The sequence below is a fragment of the Meriones unguiculatus genome, chromosome 4 (genome assembly GCF_030254825.1).
Source record: "Meriones unguiculatus strain TT.TT164.6M chromosome 4, Bangor_MerUng_6.1, whole genome shotgun sequence".
Taxonomy (NCBI): domain Eukaryota; kingdom Metazoa; phylum Chordata; class Mammalia; order Rodentia; family Muridae; genus Meriones; species Meriones unguiculatus.
In genome coordinates this window covers 72,565,893-72,587,460 of record NC_083352.1, presented here as the reverse complement: position 1 = coordinate 72,587,460, position 21,568 = coordinate 72,565,893, and the positions used below count along the sequence as shown (strand labels likewise).

General features: G+C 44.9%; 1 protein-coding gene across 31 annotated transcripts in view; it reads left to right on the top strand.

The window, feature by feature from the left end:
* Kcnma1 (potassium calcium-activated channel subfamily M alpha 1) overlaps window positions 1–21,568 on the top strand; it is a 695,343-nt gene that overhangs the window by 200,083 nt on the left and 473,692 nt on the right. For all 31 annotated transcript variants that reach the window (XM_060382122.1, XM_060382121.1, XM_060382116.1 and 28 more), the window contains exon 2: window positions 3,874–4,035. In XM_060382122.1, coding sequence (XP_060238105.1) covers window positions 3,874–4,035 — 162 coding nt within the window. The remainder of the gene's footprint in view (window positions 1–3,873; window positions 4,036–21,568) is intronic.

Sequence of the window (21,568 nt, the reverse complement as noted above, 5' to 3'; positions counted from 1 at the left end):
TTCTTCAAGGAGAAGGGTGGGTGCAGAGAGACCTGGGAAGTGGGAGAGGATGGGAGAGTCACTCAGCATGAAGATGCTCTTGACTTTTGCTTCTCTCTAGCTAGCTGAGTCTAGCCCCAGTGGAGCCTAATCCTAATCCTAATAGGCTCTCTACTCATAGCCTGAACCCTCAGGCTCTTTGCTGTCCCAGGTGACACCTGCACTCAGTTACTGGAACTTTAAAGCCGTCTATGAAATTCTACTTATCTGCTGGATTTCTTATAGTACTTAAGAAGGATGGATGCACAGAAATTTTTTTGCTTCCTAATTGTTAAAACCCAGTTCTGGCTTCTTAAATGGGGACCATCACTGCTCTAATAAATTCTATCTAACCCAGTGCATGACCCCTGCAGTGCCACTTAACCCTTCAGGTCTAACCCCTTTCCTCTGCTGTGTGGAATTAAAACATTTTCAGTAGAAGGATGCAGGACTTTGCCTTTCCGGCACAGACTTCCCCAAGTTGGCAGTAACTATATCTGAAGCAATCCTTTAGGCAGGCTGGCACAGGGCTTGCTGTAGCTCCCTGCTTCTGTGGCCCCTCCCCCAGTCCTGCCTCCCACATGTGGTAATTAAGCTCACAACATCTAGTGTAAGCAAATAATAACAAGGGCATTATCTCCTGTTAGTTTGTGTTTTTCCTTGCCTATCATAAAGCAATTAAAATAATGAATGCCTTGTAAAACAATAGGTAAGAGGGTTGGCGGAATAGCATGCTATGTGCTGTATACCTCTTGTGCTGTGAATTATAGATGCATTAAAACCATGGTTGCTGCAGGGGACTCCCTGCCTCCTGCCTCTGGGCCTTTTCCGTACTGAAATGTGTCTGTCCATTGAGGCACCAGGTTCAGTCAGCAGGAAACTGGCCCTCTAGGTGGCAGCCAGAGACCGGTTGGCTGGTGTAATGTGTGGCTCAGCTGGTAGTGTACTTGCCTAGTGTGTACAAAGTCATAGGTTCAATTTCTAGTGCCGCATAAAGTGGAAGTGGGGGTGTATTCCTATAACCTCAGCCCTCAGCATGTAGAGGCAGGCGAGCCCAGAAGTTCAAGGTCATCCTTGTCTACACATCTAGTTTGAGACACTTGAGGCTTCTTGAGACCTTTTCTCAAAAAACAATCAGAAGCAAACACAAAACCTTTGGTTTGAAAGCCTATCTTTCCCTCAGCCCTCACTGTTCACTGACCTGTTCTGAAAGTAGCAAATGATTCTGGCTGAAGAAGATTGCAGGAAGTGCTGGAGTAAAGATGCATGATGTATTTTGGACTGGCGAGGCCTGCGGCCCTCTAACTCAGGCATGATCATTAGATAAAATTGCAGGTCTGGAGTGGGTCTTGCACTCTGAGCAGCTGAATGCACCTTGTGCTTTACTCAGTGTCAGTGTCAGACATGAGGTGCAGGTGGGGCACTCTGGGTCTCTGTAACTGAGTCTGTGTTATGTGCCATTGGTCAGTGTTTAGTTCTGGGGAGCAGGCAGCGTTGGCCCCTTTCATAGGGCAGTCCCCGAGGTGGTGGGAGGCTAAATTTCTGTTTTGAATATGCATCTTGGTTACCATGGCTACCAAGCATCACATCCTTCACCACAGCAGTCCTCTTGGAATCCCTCCCCTTGAGGCTTAGACCCCAACAGGTAATAAACCACTGAGACTAGCCTAGGAGGCCTGAGCAGCAGATGTCATGACAATCAGCAGGTAACCCAAGGCCTTCCCCTCCCAGGCTCCCACTGGCGTTGTTCCAACTCCTACAGCTTAAAACACTGGGGAGTAAAATACCATGGGCATCCAGCCCTGTAACCTCAGCTTCTCAGGCCTGCTCCACTGGGGCTAGACTCAGCTAGCTAGAGAGAAGCAAAAGTCAGGAGCATCTTCATGCTGAGTGACTCTCCCATCCTCTCCCACTTCCCAGGTCTCTCTGCACCCACCCTTCTCCTTGAAGAAGGTTTCTACCTCTGCCTTTGGTTCCCCTTCCCTAGTCCTACTTTAGTCCAAAGCACAGTGATTCCTAGTGTTTTTCTCTTTGAAAATTAATACCAGGATGAGTATAATTTTCTGACATCTTTTTACATCTCCATCTGCATTAATAAGCACAGTGGGTGTTTGAGAATGTGTCTAGTTCAATTTTATTTTAGATGAATGACGAGTCTTTAGCTTATGTATAAGCCATGTATTTTTGGACATATTTATGAAGATATTTGTTTACCTAAAATTTAAATTTGGCTGAGTGTCCTGTATTTTATTTGGTAATCCTGAAACCCAGGCTCTGGAGGTGACAAAGAATAGATAGTCACAATTATTTATAGCCATTCATTCAGTTTAGATTGCTTTTTATTGTTGTTTGTTTGCTTGTTTGAGCTCTGGGGTCAAGGATGACTTCAAACTTGTGGATGATCCTCTCTCCTCAGCCTCCTGAGATTACAGGTCTGTGCCACCATGCCCAATTTCATTCATGTCTATTGTGCTAGCTTTGTGCTTAAGACTGTGAGAGGTGTGGGAACAGACAGCAGTGTTGGAGTGTGGGACAGGAAATAAAATAAACGAGTGAACTATAGAGTATATTAAAAGGTTCAAGTGCTGTTGACTAGAGTAAAGTAAAACATTGGTGTTGGAAAAAAAGTGTTGGTGTTTTCAGAGGGGAGTGAGTGAGAAGTCAAGAGTGCACGGGTGAAAACTAGGTAGAAGCAAGCCTTGGGCAGCCTGGGAACAGCCTGGGCTCAGGGCGCATCGTGCGCAAAGGTGTATCATTTGCAGCTTCATGTGGGCTTTGGGTATCTGAAGGCTTCCTTCTTCAAGCATACTTCTACTTCTGCAGGGGAAATTTACTGTTTCTCCTAACTCAAAGACCTGGGCTTTAGACCCAGCTGGATCAAGGCATTCAGAGGATGGCATTAGTATCCCATCATATTTTTCCTCCATGCTGTTTTCCTTTTCATGGAAGGGTCACTTTCTCTATCTTTTCAGAAAATGTACCACACTTGAGCCTTATTGGCTTGGCAGAGTTCATAACCCAAATGCCGGGGATATTGCCAGGGCAAATGTATGACTGAGGAGTGAACACTGTTAGAATCATTGAGGGGCCATCACGAATCCCTTTTGCATGGCGTAGCTGGAGAGGAAAGGATGGGAAATTAGTTAAGGGAGATGGGTTGGCAGTACGAAAGCATAATAGTTTCTGCAGAGACTACTTTGTGCTGACTGGGAACCCTCTTAAATGCTCTGTGGCCAGAGACAGGACTGTTGCATTTTCCTTTACAGTGATCAGAGAATAATTCCAGCCTTTTTTTCTGTCACAAGGATGTTCTAAAAGGAACTTTATCAAAAGGATTCTTTGTGTGCCATTGCATGCATGTGGAGGCCAGAGCACCACCTTCTGTGTGCTCCATCTACCTTGCCTGAGACAGGACCTGGACCACCTTGGGTATCATCCCTCTCTGTCTACCTTGTTAGCCATGAGACCTCTCTTGTGTTGGTCCCACTTGTGTATGTTACTAGGCTAGTGGATCTGCGAGTTTCTGGGAATCTTGCTGTCTTGGCTTTCCCTCTCTGTGTAAGAGTGCTGAAGTTACAGATGTAGTCTACTGGGCCCAGCTTTTACATAGGTTTGGAAAGGATAGACTCTTATCCACACATGTGCATGGAAGGTGCTTTACCCACAGCTTGATTAAAAAAAAAAACTAATTAAAGAAAATAAAATCCTTAGCCATCTCTCTTCTCCCACCACAGTATCTTTGGGGTATATTCCCTCATCTGGGAACCCCTTTGGGTTCTGGTTCTTTGTGGGAGGACATATTATTTAAATCCAGTTGTTTCTCTGGTCTCAACTCTGATTTCTCTCTGTTGCCAGGAGGCCCAGAAGATAAACAATGGCTCCAGCCAGGCAGATGGTACTCTCAAGCCAGTGGATGAAAAAGAGGAGGTGGTGGCAGCCGAGGTCGGCTGGATGACGTCTGTGAAGGACTGGGCAGGGGTGATGATATCCGCCCAGACACTGACTGGCAGAGTCCTGGTGAGTCCCTGGTCCTGTATCTACAATAGGGGGTTTGCTTGGGAGAGGTGATGATGCTCTGAGTTTTCTAGAGGCCGAGTGGGGTGGGTGGCCAGTGCTTACTGAGCTCACAAATCAGTATGGCACTCTTTAAACATATCCAAGCCTGTAGTTTGGGGCTGTCTACAGAGAGTGGACCAGCATCATGCATTCACAACCTGCTTGGGGATGCACTGAACTTTCTCGGTCAGTAAAACAGATGTACACATGCACGCACAAAAACACTCATACACACACTATACCTGGATTATCTTAGAATAAAAGGTGGGACATAGCAACATAAACTATAACTGTGTCAAGAGTTTGTCAGTCCGGGACCCAGGAGTCTCTCTATCCTCACCACACTCCCTCTAAGAGAGAGAGAGACAAATAGAGAGTGTGTGTATATGTAGTCTGAATGTACGCATGTATGTATGTGTGAATGTGTGTGTGTGTGTGTGTGTGTGTGTGTGTATGCATGCTGAACTCTTGTATTTCTTAGGTGCCCCATTTCTATCACTTAAGGACTCCACAGTTGGAACTCACACTGCGTCTTCCCCACTCACATCCTGCTTCTCTTACCTGCTTGTAGAGAGGTTGGCTTCACCAGTTGGCCTTGTGAGCCTGTGGGGTAAGAATTGTTTGGAATAGGTGTCTCACACAGTGCTGGAGGGAGAGGGAAGGGACTTGAGGAACTCAAGGGACTAGCCACATGGTAGGAGAACAGGAACTAGGGATCCAAGGGACCTTCCAACATAAAGTCATGTTGGTGTCAGAGAAGACTAACTTTAAAAGAGAAGGAATGGCAGTTGTCACTTCAGAACACAGAGAAACTAGTAAAGTCAGTTGCTCCAAGGCGGAAGACATGAGGATAGTTGTTTCTTTCGTGAATCAGGAGAGGATCTGATGAGGATTTGTATGTGGCTTGCTGCTGTATGTGGGGACCACTATCATCTATCTCCTTTTCTCATTTTATAACTAGGTTTCTGTTGTTCTTTCACACAGAAAGAAATAGGTGTGAATAGGCTTTGCCTGGAACACAGTTGAGGTCAGGTTCTGGGTCTGGATGAGCTTGTGTGACAGGGGTAAGGCCATGCCTTTCACACACATGGTAGCTGTTCTGCACGATCATAAGAATGATCTATGATAGCTGTACTTTCAATTTTGAATGAATGAGCTTAAGTGTAAAGCAAGCCAAAATGAAAGGGAAAAGAACATGCAGGAGAACGATATCAAATTATCAAACTGGTATGCAAAACATCCAGCAGAAATTGACATACTTGTCATTGACATGTATGTATTGACATGATATAAATTGACATGATAGTATTCCAATATAACGTACACTACCGTGGCTATGGCAGACATGGGGTGGCAGGTAGGGAATGATGCCATAGTTGCTCCTATCTGAGGTCATCACAGCAAATTCCAATGTATTCATCAGAACCAGCTGAGGGTTCTCAAGTACCAGCTCTGTGCCAGAGGTTTTATCTGATGAGGTGGGAAATAAACACTGAGAGTGATTAGTGGTAGAGTTCTTGCTTAGCATACATCAGGACCCAGGTTCAATGATGTGTACCAAAATTGGAGAAAGGCAAAGTGTGATGGCGCATCCCAGGACTTTGGAGGCGGGGAGATGTCTCAGCCTGTGAAATACTTGCCATGTAAACATGAGGACCTGAGTTTGACCCCCGGAACTGATGTTTAAAAAGGAAAATCCATATCTGGTGATGTGTGTTTACAATCTCAGACCTTGGAAGGTGGAGAAAGGCAGATCCTTGGGGCTCAGTGGCCAGCCAGCTCAGTTTAATAAGGTGAGCTCCAGACTATGAGAGACCTTGTGTAAAAAAACAAACAAGCAATCAAGTAAAAATAAGCAAACAAAAAGCTAAGGTGGATGGTTCTTGATGAATGACACTGAAGATACATGTGAGCATGCTCCTGTAACTCATGTGCCATCACACACTACAAACACACACACACACACACGCACACACACACACACACACACACACACACACACACGAGTCATAAGTCCTATTCCTCCTGTTTAGTTTCCCTTTTCAAAATTTGATTAGCATCTTAAAAGCCAAAGGGAGGAAGTTATGTCTTCAAGGAAAGCAAGTTGTAGGAGCAGAAGAACATGGTACATTATGGAACTCTGGAGGGTTGTCCAGTGAGGCTGAGGGCCAAGAACGCCAGGGCATCGTGTTCAAACAAGGCCTGGAATGTTGGCTGGAGACAGCTTGTCCGGGTTGAAAATACCAAGCTAGAGAATTTGGGCAGAGTTTGTAGAACAAGAAGATTTTGACAGTGGGTGCTATGGTTGGCTATTGTACAGCCACCTGGGCAGGGATATGTATTCAGAGGGGGAAACAAAAGCTGGGAGATCCTGAGACTACTTAGGGTAGTGAGCTGCTACTCCAATGATAGCACAGGAGGAAAAGACAAAGGCTGAAGCGTAAGCAGGTCACAAGTACAGGAGGAAGATAGGAGTGATATTGTACAATTGGGGTGCATAGGGCCAAGCACCTCCCAAACACTTCAACACCCCTAATGTGCCATCAGTCACACTATATAGTATCTTGTGACCCCTGTAGACACTGTGTCAGCCTTGTCCCTTGCCATCATTTGGAAGACATGGGCTCTGCCATTGTTTTCACTCACATATCCCACATAGCTGTTGGTTTGAAGGGTGTTTCATTCCTATTGCTATGGTAAAATAACCTGACAAAAAGCAAGTTGGGGGAGAGGGTTTATTTTAGCTATTAATTCCATGTTACAGTCCACAACGTTGGAAAGCCAAGGTGGCAGGAACTCGAGGAAGCTGTCAAGACTTGAGAGAAAACAAATGCATCATGCCTACTTGCTTGCTTATTGGTACTCAGCTAGGTTTCTCCTTTTAGAAACTTCGGAACCCCCTGCCTAGGGAATGGTGCTGCCTGCAGTGGGCAGTTCTTCCCACATCAGTTAGTTTAATGCAGACAATTCCCCAGAAACATGTCCACAGGCCAACCCATAGTAGACAATCCCTCATCTCTTTCCAAGTGAGTCAACTTTGTAGCAAGTTGACAATTACAACTAACAGTTACATCACAAAGGGGCTCATCGCAAGGAAGTAAGAGAAGACTTACCAAAGAATACATGTCTCCTTTACAACTAATTAAAATGAAGGGAGGGAGGGGTTTTGCTTTGAAAACAGAGAGTAAAGCAGCTATTAATGGCAGAGTCAGCTGGTTAGCTACACAGACTTCAGGTACTCAGCTTAGTCATGATCCTTCTGGATCTTGACTGCCTACGTAGAACAATGCCTTTTCTAAGTCACTAGCAGGTGCTGCTCTGAGTGTAACTATCTGACATTACTGTTAGCCAGGTCTGATGCCCCAGGTCCTGACCCTCACAGGTAGATGCATGTTCATCCCAATCCCTTCGCCTAGGGCTGTCCAAGGTGTCAAATGATCTCTGGTCTCCTTGAAGAAAGTCCTGCCTGGATGCTGAGTCCCCTTGAAGTAAGAGATCTTCACAATGCAGAGCAGGGTCTCAGGAGTCTTTGAGGAGAATGCAAAGCTTGGCTTTGCAAAAAACACAGATTTTACCGACACACAGAGCAAAGCTTCCCTTCCTGTTCTGAGCCCAAAGCTGTGTTTGTCTTGAGCTGTCCAGATGTTTATCCCTGTGACAGTGGGACCAAACCAATACTAGAGACCGTCTGTTCAGTTTGCTTTTTCAAGTTTTAATCTGTTTTCCTTGATACATGTTCAGCAGCTTAGCCTCCACATCTGAGCCCCTCTTCCCCTGTCTGATTGTTACAGGTGAGATTCTTAAGGCTGGAATATGGTGGATGAGGTCCAGCTGGGAAAGGATTGGCTAAGTAGCCCAGATTATCTGTAACAACTGATCTTGATGGTAACGCACCACAGTCACTTGATAAATGGTGATTTCTTAACCGCTCTGGCTGTGTGCTACATACAGGCATAAAACAGCGAGCAAGAATAAAAAACCAAGTGTGAGGTTCTCATACTGTTGGATTAAATAGGTAATTGCACAGTCTCATACCAGAAATGACAGGTGGTCTGCACCATTCACCTGGAGCCGCAGCACCGAAGTGGTCAGTTCTTTGACCTCAAGATTCCCAGCCTCAGTTTCTCTCCTTAGAACCAGGCTTCACAGCCAAAACTCCACAAGACTGGATGGACAGAGTTTTTTTCTGAAGCATAGGCTTGAGCCATACTATCCCAGAATGATGCCATGCAGAATAAGGTTGTTGCTTCCTTTGTTTCCCTTTTTAAATTAAAGAATATTTTCTTTTAAAAGTTTTAATTAAAAGCAATGGGTGTGTGTGTGTGTGTGTGTGTGTGTGTGTGTGTGTGTGTGATATGTTTGTGAATATGTGGGCTTCTGTGCCTCTGTATTTGGATATGTAGACCAGAGCAAGTCACCTACTGTTTTCCTCCATATTTTATTGCCTTGAGACAGGGACTCTCTCTGTACAAAGGAACTCACCATTTTGGCTAGGCTGGCTGACCACTGAGATCTCCTGATATGGCTGTCCCTGCTTCTACTCCACCATTCTAGGGTTGTAATGTGGAGCCATGCCTGGCTTTCCACCAAGGTGTTCTAGGGAATAGAACTCAGGTCCTTGTGCCAACAGCATACCACCTCTTAACCACTGAGCCATCTCTTCTTCCAAATTAAAGACTGTGAAAGCAAAGTTAGTTCTCTCTGTCTGCAAGTCTATCATCCATAGATTCAATCAAACACCTATTAAAAATACTGGGGCAAAACTGAAACTCACTGAAATATAAATATGTGCCCTATTCTTTTTCATTCGTTTTTTTTTTTAATCATCCCTAATGAACATAGTAGAGCAGTCATCTCCATCACATTTATATTGTGTTAAGTTTTACAAGTAATCTAGGGATGGTTTCAAGCCTATGGGGGGATTGCGTAGGCTATCTGCAAGTACTACACTATTTATAAAAGGGACTGTGCATCACTGGGTTTGGTACCCACAGAGAGTCTTGGAAGCACTCTCCCACAGATGCTGATGGACGGTCATAGAACAGTACATGCTTATTTTAGAATTTTGGAACATGTTGGAAGAATCACTGACAAATTCCATTTTAGGATATGAAGTTGGCCCACGCTCAGTGATACTTCAATACATAGAAAGATGTCTTTAGGTTTCTTTCCGAATGTTTGGGCGTTGCTGAGGACTGTGTTGCCTACATTTCACCTTATTTACTTCAGGCACACACTCATGGAGAAATTAAATAAGCTGCTTTTACTAGAGATCATGGTTCTATCAGCTAACACCATGCTTATTCTAAATTTGGAAAGGAGTTATGTCTCTTTCTGGTGGCTGCTGTGAGCCAAGATTGACTGGCTCATGTGAACACAGAGAAGCCCAGGTCTGACTTCTATGTGGGAACATCTCCCCCAGTCTCTGTTTATATTCTCTCTTCCTCTCTGTCTCAAGTTCCTTATTTTCCTATTTGACATTTATATGTATGCTGTTAGTGTTCTGTACATTTTCATGAGCTAGGGTTTCATTAAATCCTTGTAAGGCTGAAGTGGTTTCTAAAGACAGGTGGCAAGAAACCCATGGGCTAGTTTTTATTTGTTTGGTTGTACTCTGTAGACTCATAAACCTAAAGTGTATATATATATATATATATATATATATATATATATATATTAGTTCATATATATGTATTTACCAACCATGAACTACATATTTTAGTTCATGGTTGGTAAATGTTCCTGTTGCAAACATGTTAGGCTTTTTGGACTGTGCAGACTCTATGCTATCTACTTTACCTGCCATTTTGGTTTGAAAGCAGCCTCAAACATCCACAGTACAACTGTATTTCAATAAAGTTTTATTGATGATGGGCCAGATTTCTTTCACAAGGTACAGTTCATCCCCTTTCTTTATAAAGAAATGAAAGGGTAGTGAAGAGAGGCTTATAGAGTGATAGTGATAGTGATGAGTCACTCACTTAGAGGAAAGAAGGATGTAGACATAAGTAGAGACACACACTCCCACAATCTCCACAGATGTTTCATTTCTGAACAGTCATGTTCATTTCCATGTTAATCTCAGAACAACTGCCTGTAGGAAATCTGTCTTGTTGCTAACAATAGCTTCACCTTAAGGTCTAAACCATGTTTGCATCGCTTGGATTTTCTGTCAAACCTATGATGGATGCAGTGTTTTGTGAATCTTAAAAAAACATCAAAACAATACAAAACAAAAACCGGTTTCCCCAACACAGTAACCACCAGCTCCTTAGGCAAAGATAAAGCCCTTAGCATCATTTATTTTAGTTACTTTTCCCATTTGCTTATGCTGCTGTACTAGAATATTGCTCTAGGAGACATGCAAATCTAATTCCACCAACTGAAAACATTTGCTATTTGCTTCAATGTCTAGGGGATGCTTTATCAATGTATGGAGAAACAAAATGCCAGTCTCACCCTTTATCTTTCTAAATAGGTCACATGGGTGGCATTTGACACATTATGTACCTAGCCTGAGCCATTTTATTTTTATCTCCAGGGGCTCAAAAGAAAATACATACTCAGCATGCCTTTCAAATAATGGGTTATTGGGGTGCTGTCACTGCTGAACTGTTTGAAGGTGGCACTAGATCAGGGAAACTGAGGGGGGTACACATGGACATCGTGATTCTGCTGAGTGACACGCATCGCTGTCCTTTCTTACTTGCTCCTGAGGCTGCTGATGCTGGCCATGCTTCTCATGTGTGTTCTCTACTTTTCTTTATCTGTGGAGCTTGGTGGCAAATTTGCACACAGCACAATCGTCCATTTTCTTCTTCATCCTTTATTTTTTCATGTTTTTTGCAAAGTTACCTAAAATTGTCATATCACCTGCAGTTACTCTGTGGAGCAGAAAGATTAGGAATCTTGTGGGGTTGCATTCTGGGTGGAAATGTGCTCCTGGCCCTTCTCTGTGCTATTGAAAGTCAACAGGTTTTATTGGTGTGAATAACCCTCAGAGGGGCTTTGGCTCTTATGAGCCACATAGTAATTGTCTACTAGGACTTAAATTGTGCCTCGTTATTTTATCCTGCAATTGTACTTTGGTGTTAGTCAAGAAATCAAAATGATGTATTATATTTTATATGATTAAATGACTGTTTGACTTTGGTGGAAGAGGCACCGGAGTTACGACATCTGTGATTCGTGAGTACCATTTGCTCAGATGGAAGATGTCTGTCAGAGGAGTGATTGTGCCAAGCAGGCTCCCACTGCAGGCAGTGAAGTGCTGCTAGAGATGTTCACAATTGTATTCTGTGCCATAACTACTGACAATGGGTCAACTTCATCCGCATTGCTTTAATTAAGTGGCATTGAATGCAAGAGAGAGACGCCTCAGTATAAAAATGGTTTTCTGGGAACTTGAACAGACTTCAGTTCTTATCTGATCTTGGAGATTGCCTGTTCGTGCCGACATATAGATGCCCGCAGAAGCATTTGGAGCAGGAAAGCACAAAGATTATGTTTCCACAACCTTCCAGTCTTTTTTATTATTTAAAAAGTTATATTCATCTATTTGTTTTATTGTGAGGGCAAGGCATGGGATAGCACACATATTGAGTTCAGAACACAACTTCTTTGGAGTTAGTTTTCTATTTTCCATTTCCATTTGGGTGCTTAGTCTTGAACAAGGTGGTCAGGCTTGGTAGCAAGCATGTTCACCTATGGAACCATGTCAGTAGCCCCGGCAGCTTCTGTTCTTACTTCCCTGTGGACCTCCTCTTGGGATACAGGGGTGACAGTGCTGAACCTACCGTAGATCTGCTGGTTATAGCATGTGGGCCAGAGTGGCTCCCTGCCTTGTTTATATGACTTAGGGGTGAAAAGCAGTTTTTCACATTTTCAAATTGCTTTAAAAAAAATCTAAAGCCTATTTTGTGACAAGTGGAAAATATACAACATCCAAATTTCATTGTTCACAAAATTTAGTTGTTATACAGCCAGGCTCATTAATTGACGTAGTGTCTGTGACCTCTTCTGTAACACAATCCGGTGAAGACCTGAGGAGCACCCATAGAGTCCCAAACACCCAAAAATAATTACAGTCTGGCTCCAAAATGAAAAAGTTTGTCACCCTCTACGAAGCTGGTGAAATTCTTACCAGAGTGACCAGGGGGACTGGTTTTCAAGTTGCCCACTGGACAAGGTAATAGATAGGAAGTAATATTTCTGCACTCTTTTAGCAATACTTCTAAGTTACTCCTGCAAACTCAACATAATCCTTTGTGGAGAGTAGGGAGAGACGGAAGCCAGGCTGAGTGGCCTCAAAGTTGCCAGCAAGCTCTTTGTTGGGCTTAGCAGACTCAGCTTAAGAGCGAGGTACATTCTGTGTCTGAGAAGGTCATAGCAAGGTCACCTCACACCCTCTCACATTGCTGCCCACCTGCAGCCTGCTACTCCAGACCCTTCTCCTTAGATGTTCACACAGTTCTTTTCTCTCCCTCTCTCCTTGTGCAAGTCTGTTAGGTGGGCACTTCAGCCCACACTGGCTCCTGGCCTGTCAGCTAGAACTCAGTGTGCCTAGCTCTCCAGGGTATCCCGTGAAAGACCAGCTGCTAATTTTACTAGCTGGCAGGTTGATTCCTCTGGCTTCCCCAGAGCGTTTGGGGAAAAGAAGGAGAGACTCAGAAATCAGACAGCTCCGGAGAGAGGAAGATCCTTCTCGTCCAAGAGTTTCATGATGGCCCACCAGTGTCCCCAGACATTGCTCATGGTGCTGTAACTCCTCTACCTTGAAATGTCCAAGTGAAGGGTGGTGTGTTTGGGCGGGGTGCCTACTTTAGTCTTCATGTCAACCATTTTTCCATCTACCTCTCTGGAATTAGACCCCATGTGTTTGTTGGTGTTTTCTAATGGAACTATCACCCCCTAGCCTTTATTGGGCTGCAAACTAGAAGGTCCTCCCTTCAAGCAGGGATCTGACTGGGGCTTTTCCTTTCTCCAGCTCCTTGAGTCACTTTCTCAGGTCATCAGAACATAGCAGGAGGTGAGACAGAACTCTTTGTAACAACAACTCTCCTGTATTCTTGGCAAGGAGCTGCTGCGGTGTGGTCCTTCGAATACAGAGGGCCTCTGTGTATGTTGAAGCGGAGACTGCGGCCAGACTGCAGTCTCCCTCTAACCCCTCCCCAGAGCTTTCATTCTGGGCCAGTTGATTCATCTTTTGAAGCCACAATTTCCTCATCTTGATGATGGTGATAATGTCAGACTCTGGATCTTCCTGTTATGGTTATAAGTTCATGAATAAGTGCCAGAAATGTGCCTCTTGTGCAGTTAGTGCTTAATAAGCATAGGCTCTTATGGTTTGTGCTACTTGTCAGCCCAGGCACCATATTACAGTAGGCTGTCATGGAGAGCCACAAAGGCAGGGAGGGGAGAGCAAATCCTTTCCAGAGGCAGAAAGAGAGAGCAGACTTGAGGCCTCTCTAAACCCAATATTTTCTCAGAGGACCCAGGAGCTCTGAGCAAAGCTGCTGGGTGGTTATGGGTGTAGCTAGCAGTCCCTAGTATGGGTCTAGTCAGTTGATGTTTGTTCTGTGCACACCCTTCATTCAGGTCCATCCAGGGTCTGGCCTTTCAGAGACTGGCCTGGCCCATGCCAGCCTGACTCACTATTGTCAAGTTGGCCAGGAAATTTTTACCTCATATGTAGCCTCCCTGAGCTGTCCAAAGGCCAGAGGCAAGGTTGTGCTTAGATCCCAGGGCTCTACGCTGTGGGCATGTGTGTCACCGGAAACCCTTTGGCGGGATAACAGATCAGTCTCCTGGAAAGAGGGTCAAATACACTCAGTATGGTCTCCATGTCCACTCCTCTCTGGAGACAGAGTGAGCCTGACAGGGTACATAGCTGATTTCAGTAAGCATATTACCACAGTGCAGGAGAAGGTGTGTGTGACAGTCATTTGGCAGGCAGTGGCCATAGGCCCATTGAAAGGGCATGGGGAGCTATGGTGCTTTGGCGGAAGATGTGGGTGAACATAAATTCAGCTGTACATGAGAGGCACGTCGTCTGGGCTCTCCATCCAACCTGTCAGACATCCCGGACAACCAGTTAGAATCAAGCCACCATTCAGGCAGCAGGTAACCTAGTGCACAGTACAAAAGGTGCAAAGTGAAAAACAGGATGCTTGTATTGGCTCGGATGCTGGTGGGAAGCAGAGGCTGTGAAACAGAGTTTAGCTGGTCAGCCCCTTGAGCAGACGTGGGAGCTCGGTGTTTGGTGTTTCTGATTCTGGTCTCAGATCCTGTGAGTCTCTGGTATTAGACCCCAGGGGCTGAGTAAAGATGTTTACAAGCCTAAGGTCAGCCAGCCCTCTGCCTTGCTGCCCTCCTCTCTTTTCCCTCCTTCCAACCTGCAAGAGCTGGTGCCCCCTGGAGGTGCAGAGAGGAATGGGCAGGTTAGAGCTTCCCACTCAGGGCTGGCAGTGTTTTGCCACCTGGATTCTCAAGCCTCCACTGTCACTGGTTTAGATGTGGCTGTTTGAGAGAAGAATCTCTTGTGGGCTGTGACTGTCCGTAGAACCTCCATTCCAGCTGTGAGAAAGTTTAGTAGAGAGATTCAAAAATAGAGACCCTGACGGTGATGAAGTAACTCACACCCGGGACCACATGCGAGCTGATGCATCCAAGTTTAGTTTGCAAGGCTATCTTTAGGAGGAGGCAGACGGACTCGTGCCTGTGGGCCCTAAACACTCCAATCTGGAGGACTAGAAGCCCCATTTAGTGAGTCAGGTTCCAGAAAAAGGCATCTTCCAGAAAAGACAACTTTGGGGGGGGGGATGACACCAACCAAAAGCCACTATTTGGCCTTGGAATTTTTATTATTATAAATGTTTGTGTTTTTTTTTTTTCCCAGTTTTGGATAGAGAAGAAATGAGGGCTTGCTAGTTGTTTCTTGTCTATCTGAAGGATTCAGAACACTCATATACTTAATTAAATGCACCCAAGCCTCTTATGTGCCAGGCTCCTCTTTTTGCACATCCAGTTAACTTTAGTTCATAAAATTAGCCATGGGCTTATATGGACAGCTGGGACAGGTGATGTCGGAAACCTGTGGGTGGGAGCTTGGGTCTCAGTGTGTAAGCCTGCAAGGACATGGGCTCTGATTTTAACCTGGGGCATTCAAGCTTCCTTACACCTGTGTGCCTCCACTCTAGGCAAGCAGATCATCGGGCCTTTCTTGTTTGTTAAGCCAGGAAGTAAATGGACTAGTCACACTGGCCCTTTCATGGGCATGGATGCCCAGGGTCCAGGCGATTAAGGCTCAGGAAACTCTTACCTTAGCCATGGCCTCAGCACCCTCTTTCCCGTTTTATTATTTCCCACCCCACTCTTTTTTTGTGACTGTGGCTAGAGCAACTGCTCGAAGGCAAGTAGGGAATAGCCCACTGGGAAGGAAAGAGGATAGAAAGCACCGTCACCCACCATAGTTGTCCACAGTCGCAGCACTAGTGGCAAGAAACAGAGGGTAAATCACAGAAAGTTGGTATTTCGGGGGACAGTAGTTGCCTGGTCTCTGCCTGCTATCAAATCCTGCTGGAGCTGTTGATCTGTGAACTTTGTTTTTCCCAGGATGGCATGGACTTTGGAAGAACCTAGAGAAGGGTCCCAGCCATCCTCCTTGCTTCTGAAGAAAGGTCTGGATGAGATGGACTTATTAGAGAGTTTATGCTGAACTGACCTCATGGGCTGGGCACTCAGAGAGCTATCTGTCTGGGCCTCTGTCCCTGCCTAGAGGACAACTTGCAAAAGGAAAGCAGTCGTTTTCAGAAGCTGTTTAATTCACAGCTTGGTGTGTGTGTTACTGGAATAGTTGCCGTGATTTTATGGCTTCCCTCTATGCCAGGGACAGGGTAACTTAGTTTCTTAACCACCTCAGAGTTTTCCAGAAGGTATAGATGGACAGTTTGGAGAGACAGATCACTTGGTAAAGTGCTTGCTTTGTAAGTGCAGGGACCTAAGTTTAACCTCAGGGATCAACATAAAAAAGCCAGGTGTGATAGCACGCTCTTGATAATCCCTGTCCTGAGGGGAAGAGTTGGGCAGGTCTGTAGGCTCCATAACCACCCAGTCTAGCCTGCTTGATGAACTCTGGACCACCCAGATTTTCACTTAGGTTTATGCTACGTGCTTCTCTGGGCCTCTGGAATTCTAGGCCCTCCTTGAGATCAGTCTACATACAGAAGAAAACCAGATCTCTTTTGTCTGGGAACTATCTAGAGCAGAAAGCTGTGCTCTAGTCCTGCCTCTGATGTGACCTTCCCAGGTGATCTTCAGCAAGTGAAGACCTCGGGAGTCTCTCTGGGTAGGATGAGGAGGGCCAAGAGTTTATGAGCAGTCTGATCCTTTGCAGGCTCCCCAAGCCCTGTGCTTCCTCCTTCCCCACTGACTTACAATGGGAAAGGGCAGTGAGGACTTGCTTTAGACCTGCTGCGCACTTGGCCCTGTGTTCCGCACTGAGCAAGCTGCACATTAGTCTTTTTCTGGGCTTTTGGTATCATTGGGAAGATGTAGGATAGATCTGCCAAGTGTCTCCCTGGCCTTCTACTCAGACTAGTGAGTGGTCTAAAATCTAAAACTCTTCCCATGGCTAACAGTCCCTGAGAGGTAGGGCCACTGCCTTCCATTCATCGCCTTTGATCTTTTTTCCTGTCTGAATCTCTTCCATATACACACAAATATACAAGTAAGAAGTGGAGTATCTCTCTAGAAAGGACTGTGGCCATGGAAGGAGTGCCTATACCTTCTGATCCTGGGAAGTTGGATTGTTTGTTTGTTTGTCTTTTTGTTTGAGACAGAGTGTCTCTGTGTAGCCTTGGCTGTCCTGGACTTTGTAGAACCAGGCTGGCTTTGAACTCACAGAGGTACATCTCCCTCTGCCTCCCCGAGTGCTAGGCTTAAAGGCGTGCACCATCATGCCTTGTCTTCTTTTCAGATGCTTCAGCTTTGTAGCCTGTATTAGTTATTTTTTGGTGCTGTGATAAAATCCCTGGAAAGAAGCAGAGAGAAAGGGCCTTTTTTACACTCATGGTTTGAGAAACCAGAGTCAGTCTGTTGTGGCAGGGAAGGCCTAGTGATGCCTGTGGCTGATCAGAGCTGGTAGCTGGAGCATGAGCCTGCCTGTTCATAGCCCAAAGAGATCAAGGAACAGAGTGTGTGGGCCAGAAGGGGCTGGGTCCCTTCAGGTCCCACTTCTTCACACGTAGCCTCACTCCTAAAGGTTCTGCGACCTCCCGAAACAGCATCCCAGATAGGGACCAAGTATCAGAACATGAGCTTGTGGGGAACACTTCACCCACAGAACTGTGACAGAACCCCATCTTGAATTATCTTCTTACAGTCAGGCTTCTCTAAGGCATCCCTAGTATGACTCCATGTGAAGTGTGACAGTTCCACTGGCCTACAATTATGTCAAGGAAGGTCTCTCCACCAGCCTTTGCTTGAGTAGACTGCAGGTGACAGATGGCCCTCTCTACCACAGAAGCAGTCCTTGAAGGTTCCTTTCTCTTCCAGAGGCAGAAACTTCTCTATCGTTGCGCCCATGAACGCCCATGAACATTTCATATAAGAATGACTGCTGGAGACAGTCAGGAATGAGGAGCAAGGAACGGTTAATCTGGAGTAAGGCAGCACACTCTGGGGGCCTAGAAAAAAATGAAAGCCTGGACAGGGCACCTCCCAAAGTTATGTGACAGCATCCAACACTGTGGGCGGTCCATGCAGTTCAGAGTACAGGAATTTCCCAAGTGAAGCTTCGAGTTAGCTTCTTAGATGAGCTGAAGAAAAACAACTGCAACAAACCCTCAGTGGGCTATTTCAAGTGTCTCCTGTTTAATTAACATGATTCTAAGCAAAAGCTGTCCATATCCTTGGGAAGAAGGGCTGTCCTTCCCTTGGTTCTTAATGACAAAGCATTGTGCTTCTTCTTTCCTTCCCAGCTTCCAAAGCCATGGGTTTTGGCTGGTTCTTTGCCCCTGAGAGGTTGAGCACAGAAACCAGTTTCCATAGTCTCCTGGCCTGAAGGGAGTTGTGCTTTAGGGCTTATGGCTATATTACTGAACAAACCTTATAGACAAAATTCAGGAAGACACTCAGAAAAAAATAAAATTCTTCCTCACTGGACTGAGATGGAAAGATCAAGATGGAACTTGAATGGGGGGGAAAGAATCTATTTCTTTTTCATTTAAATTTGTTTTAGCTACAGCCTCTGGTGCTTATAATTTCTGCTGTGGAATTTAATTTCATCAGACTTGAATTCCTCATCCTATTGCCAAAGGTGGTATATTATAGAGATGCAAAAGTAATGAGAAAAACAGCCCCCCTTCCTGAAGAATAATTTTGTGTACATTAAACAGACACATTAAGCTATTTAGAGGAGAGATGTTTGTTCTCAGGAGTCTGAAAGAAATCTGAATTTCTAATTATGGACTCTTTAATAATTTTCAAAAGAACTGAGAGTCATAACTAACTGCCTTTGAACTTCCTAAGGCTGTCAGCTATGCCTGATCTCAAAGTATTCGAAAAGAGATACAATTCTGTACCTCTTAGAGTGGACATCAGCCCCTGGGGGAGTTTTTGAGCAGAGCTGGGGTGGAATCTAATGTGTAGAGGGGGTAAAGGCATAGATCACATTTGGGCTCCAGCTTTGAGTCAAATGAAGAGGCTCCCTGCTGTATTTTTGTCACTCTATTTTGATTGCTAAGTCTTGGAAAGAAGACCAAAAGAGAAGAAAAGAAGCAAAATAACTAAAGATACAAAGCAACAACAACAACAAAATGAGGTAGGACTTAGGTTAACGGCATCCAGGACACAGGCCGGTCTCCTGCTCTAGTATTTAAGGGTTAGAAGAGATCTAATCCAGGGAGGTTTCACTTCCTGGGGCCATTCAGGAGGTGCCCTACTGAGAAAGCTTTGTCAGAGATTTACTGCTCAGCAACAAAGAGCCTGTTGGCTCTGCCCTAAACAGTGTGATTGGTTAGTGATTTCTGACATGTGAGAAGGCTTAGACCAACGTTGTTTTCTGCCTTAGCTGTTTGAAACCATGTTACTTGCATTTTCTTAATGTTTAAACTGAAGTTTGTCTGATGTCATGCATTTAGTCCCAAGCATTGGCGACTAGAATCTGTTTCCTGACTATGTCCAATAGGTAGATAAGTCAGATCTGTATGTTAGAACTCAGAGAACCAGGAACGTTGTGTGAGCTTCTTGTGTGAGCTTTTTTCTTTCTTTTCTTTTAAAAATTTCTTCTCATATTGCAGCTTGACTTGAGATTTTTCCATCTGGAGACTTCTTTTTAGTATTTGGAGTGGCAGAAGGGGTGGATTTTAGAGCCTCATTGCTTCGACAGACAAACAGAAATGCAGGCACAATTTTCCACTGGTGTTTTGTCCACTCCCTAAATTCTTTCAGCACTCAGCATGAGCCAGTCTCAGCCCTCCTTCTGCAGAGTTCTCCCAACCCACTCCAGGGGTCCATTCTCTCATCTCCACAGCTGCCTTCCCCGTGCCCTACTCCCCCGTACCATAAAAAGCTTGTGGGGGTTGATGGCGTCATGGTCTTCTTTTTCCATAGCCAGCAGCTCCTATTTCTTCCTGTCCCCCCTTAATGTTCTCTCTCTCTCTCTTCAGCTATTCATGCTCACATCTTAATGGCTGTGCCTACAAAGATAAATACATTTTGCCTCTGACCAAGAGCAGTTTCTGGTCTGACTTGAATTTCAGAGTCTGCCTGGGTTGTAGGAAGGAAGCCTGGGCAGAGTCCTTGGTTTCATCTGGGGAGCCATAAAAGTTTGCTAAGAGTTTATTGTCCCCATCAAGATGAAAATGGAATTCCAAGGCTTCAGATATGAAAGACAAATAACCAGGCAAGCCTCAGCTTTGTGAAAGCCAAGTTCCCTTTACTGGTTTTATGAATCTACCTGCTGTACCCTCACCCTGACATTCATCTCCTTGTGATATCAGACAAAGACTTCTCTGGGGACTTATGCAAAATTGGGATGGCAAAAAGGATTTCAAGCCATTGGAGCAGTTTTCAAGAAGGCTGACTGATCACGTTCGTGGACTGTAACTCCCATCCGAGCTCAGTGCTTGCTCTTCTCTTTCCAATATAATAGGAATTGGAATAGAATGCCCATTATCTGGAAGACCTAAGTTTGGCTTAGAGTCTAGGGTTGTGATTTATCCAATCTATGAGCAGTAGGACAGCCTGCAGTTCCATGTCTGGGGGCCATATTTTACATTTGAGGTGTCTAAGATTCTCAGGTCTGACTTGTATGAGCAGTAAGTAGCCAGTGAAGGCAAGTGGGGAACTTTCTCCCCGACTCTACGTGCAGCTCCAGCACCCGTGGACTCTGTGGCTGCAGCGATCCTGCCCCACGCCATTCTGGTGGCCAAGAGCATGCCATTATTTCTCTCTGAAAGTTGCCCCTGGCCTTTGTGATTGGCGGAAACTGGTACTGACATATCAGTTCCCAGCTGAAGCCAAGGCTGGCCCTCACCGCTTCCTTCACCACAGTCCTGGAGAAGCCTTCACTTCTTCCTTTACCAACCCGACTAGATGTGTGTCACGTGCTTCGTCTGTCCTCCTTAGTTCAGTAGTCCATTTTGTGGGTCACTACCAGTGAAATTTCCCCCAAATCAGCTCTGTTTAGGTTTCCTCATTGGCTTTGTATGGATTAAAGACCAGATTTTTATTACAAATGATTAACATATATCCTCTTTCTAACCATCCTTCCCTCTGTATTCCCCCATTTATTTGTGGGTTCAAATCTGACCTCATCTTCAAGATCAGTACCCAGTTTTCCTCTTCTGAAATCTACCAGTCTTGTCTATAATTTACCTACACACATGTCTGAAGCACAGGCTGTTGAGCCAGACTAGCTGTTTGACCTTGGCTCTACCATGTACTAGTGGGGCCAGGCACAGACAAGAGGAGTAGCTGCTTGACAGGGTTATTATGGAGATTAAATTCCCCAATATTTGTAAAGTACTTAGAACAGTAGCTGGCACAGACTAAGTATTATATAATTTATTTATTAATCAAATATAGTAAGTTGTAGGTTCCTTGAGAATAGGAAACATGTTCGTTTTATAATCCCTTTTGTCTTGCATGGGAGAGGGGAGAAGAGGGAATATTTTCATCCTCATATCCAGCTAATGTATCTGGATGAACCAAGCCCTCTACTTGGCAGTTGCTGACAACCACAGTACAAAGAGATCTGCTTTCTCCACCCAGTGTAAGCCAGTGTTAAACACAAGAATGCAAGGATAGTGAAGGCAACTGATGAGCATTAGTCTATTTCTATGCCCATGTTACAGGTGAGGAAGACAAAGGCGTGGAAACTCTTTACTATTCTGGGGAAGATCATGTGTTCAATAGACCTGGACTGGGGTCCTGGGATGGGGTGGCTTTCATTCCTTCTGCTGCTTTGTGTACTTCTTATTTACTAATGAGT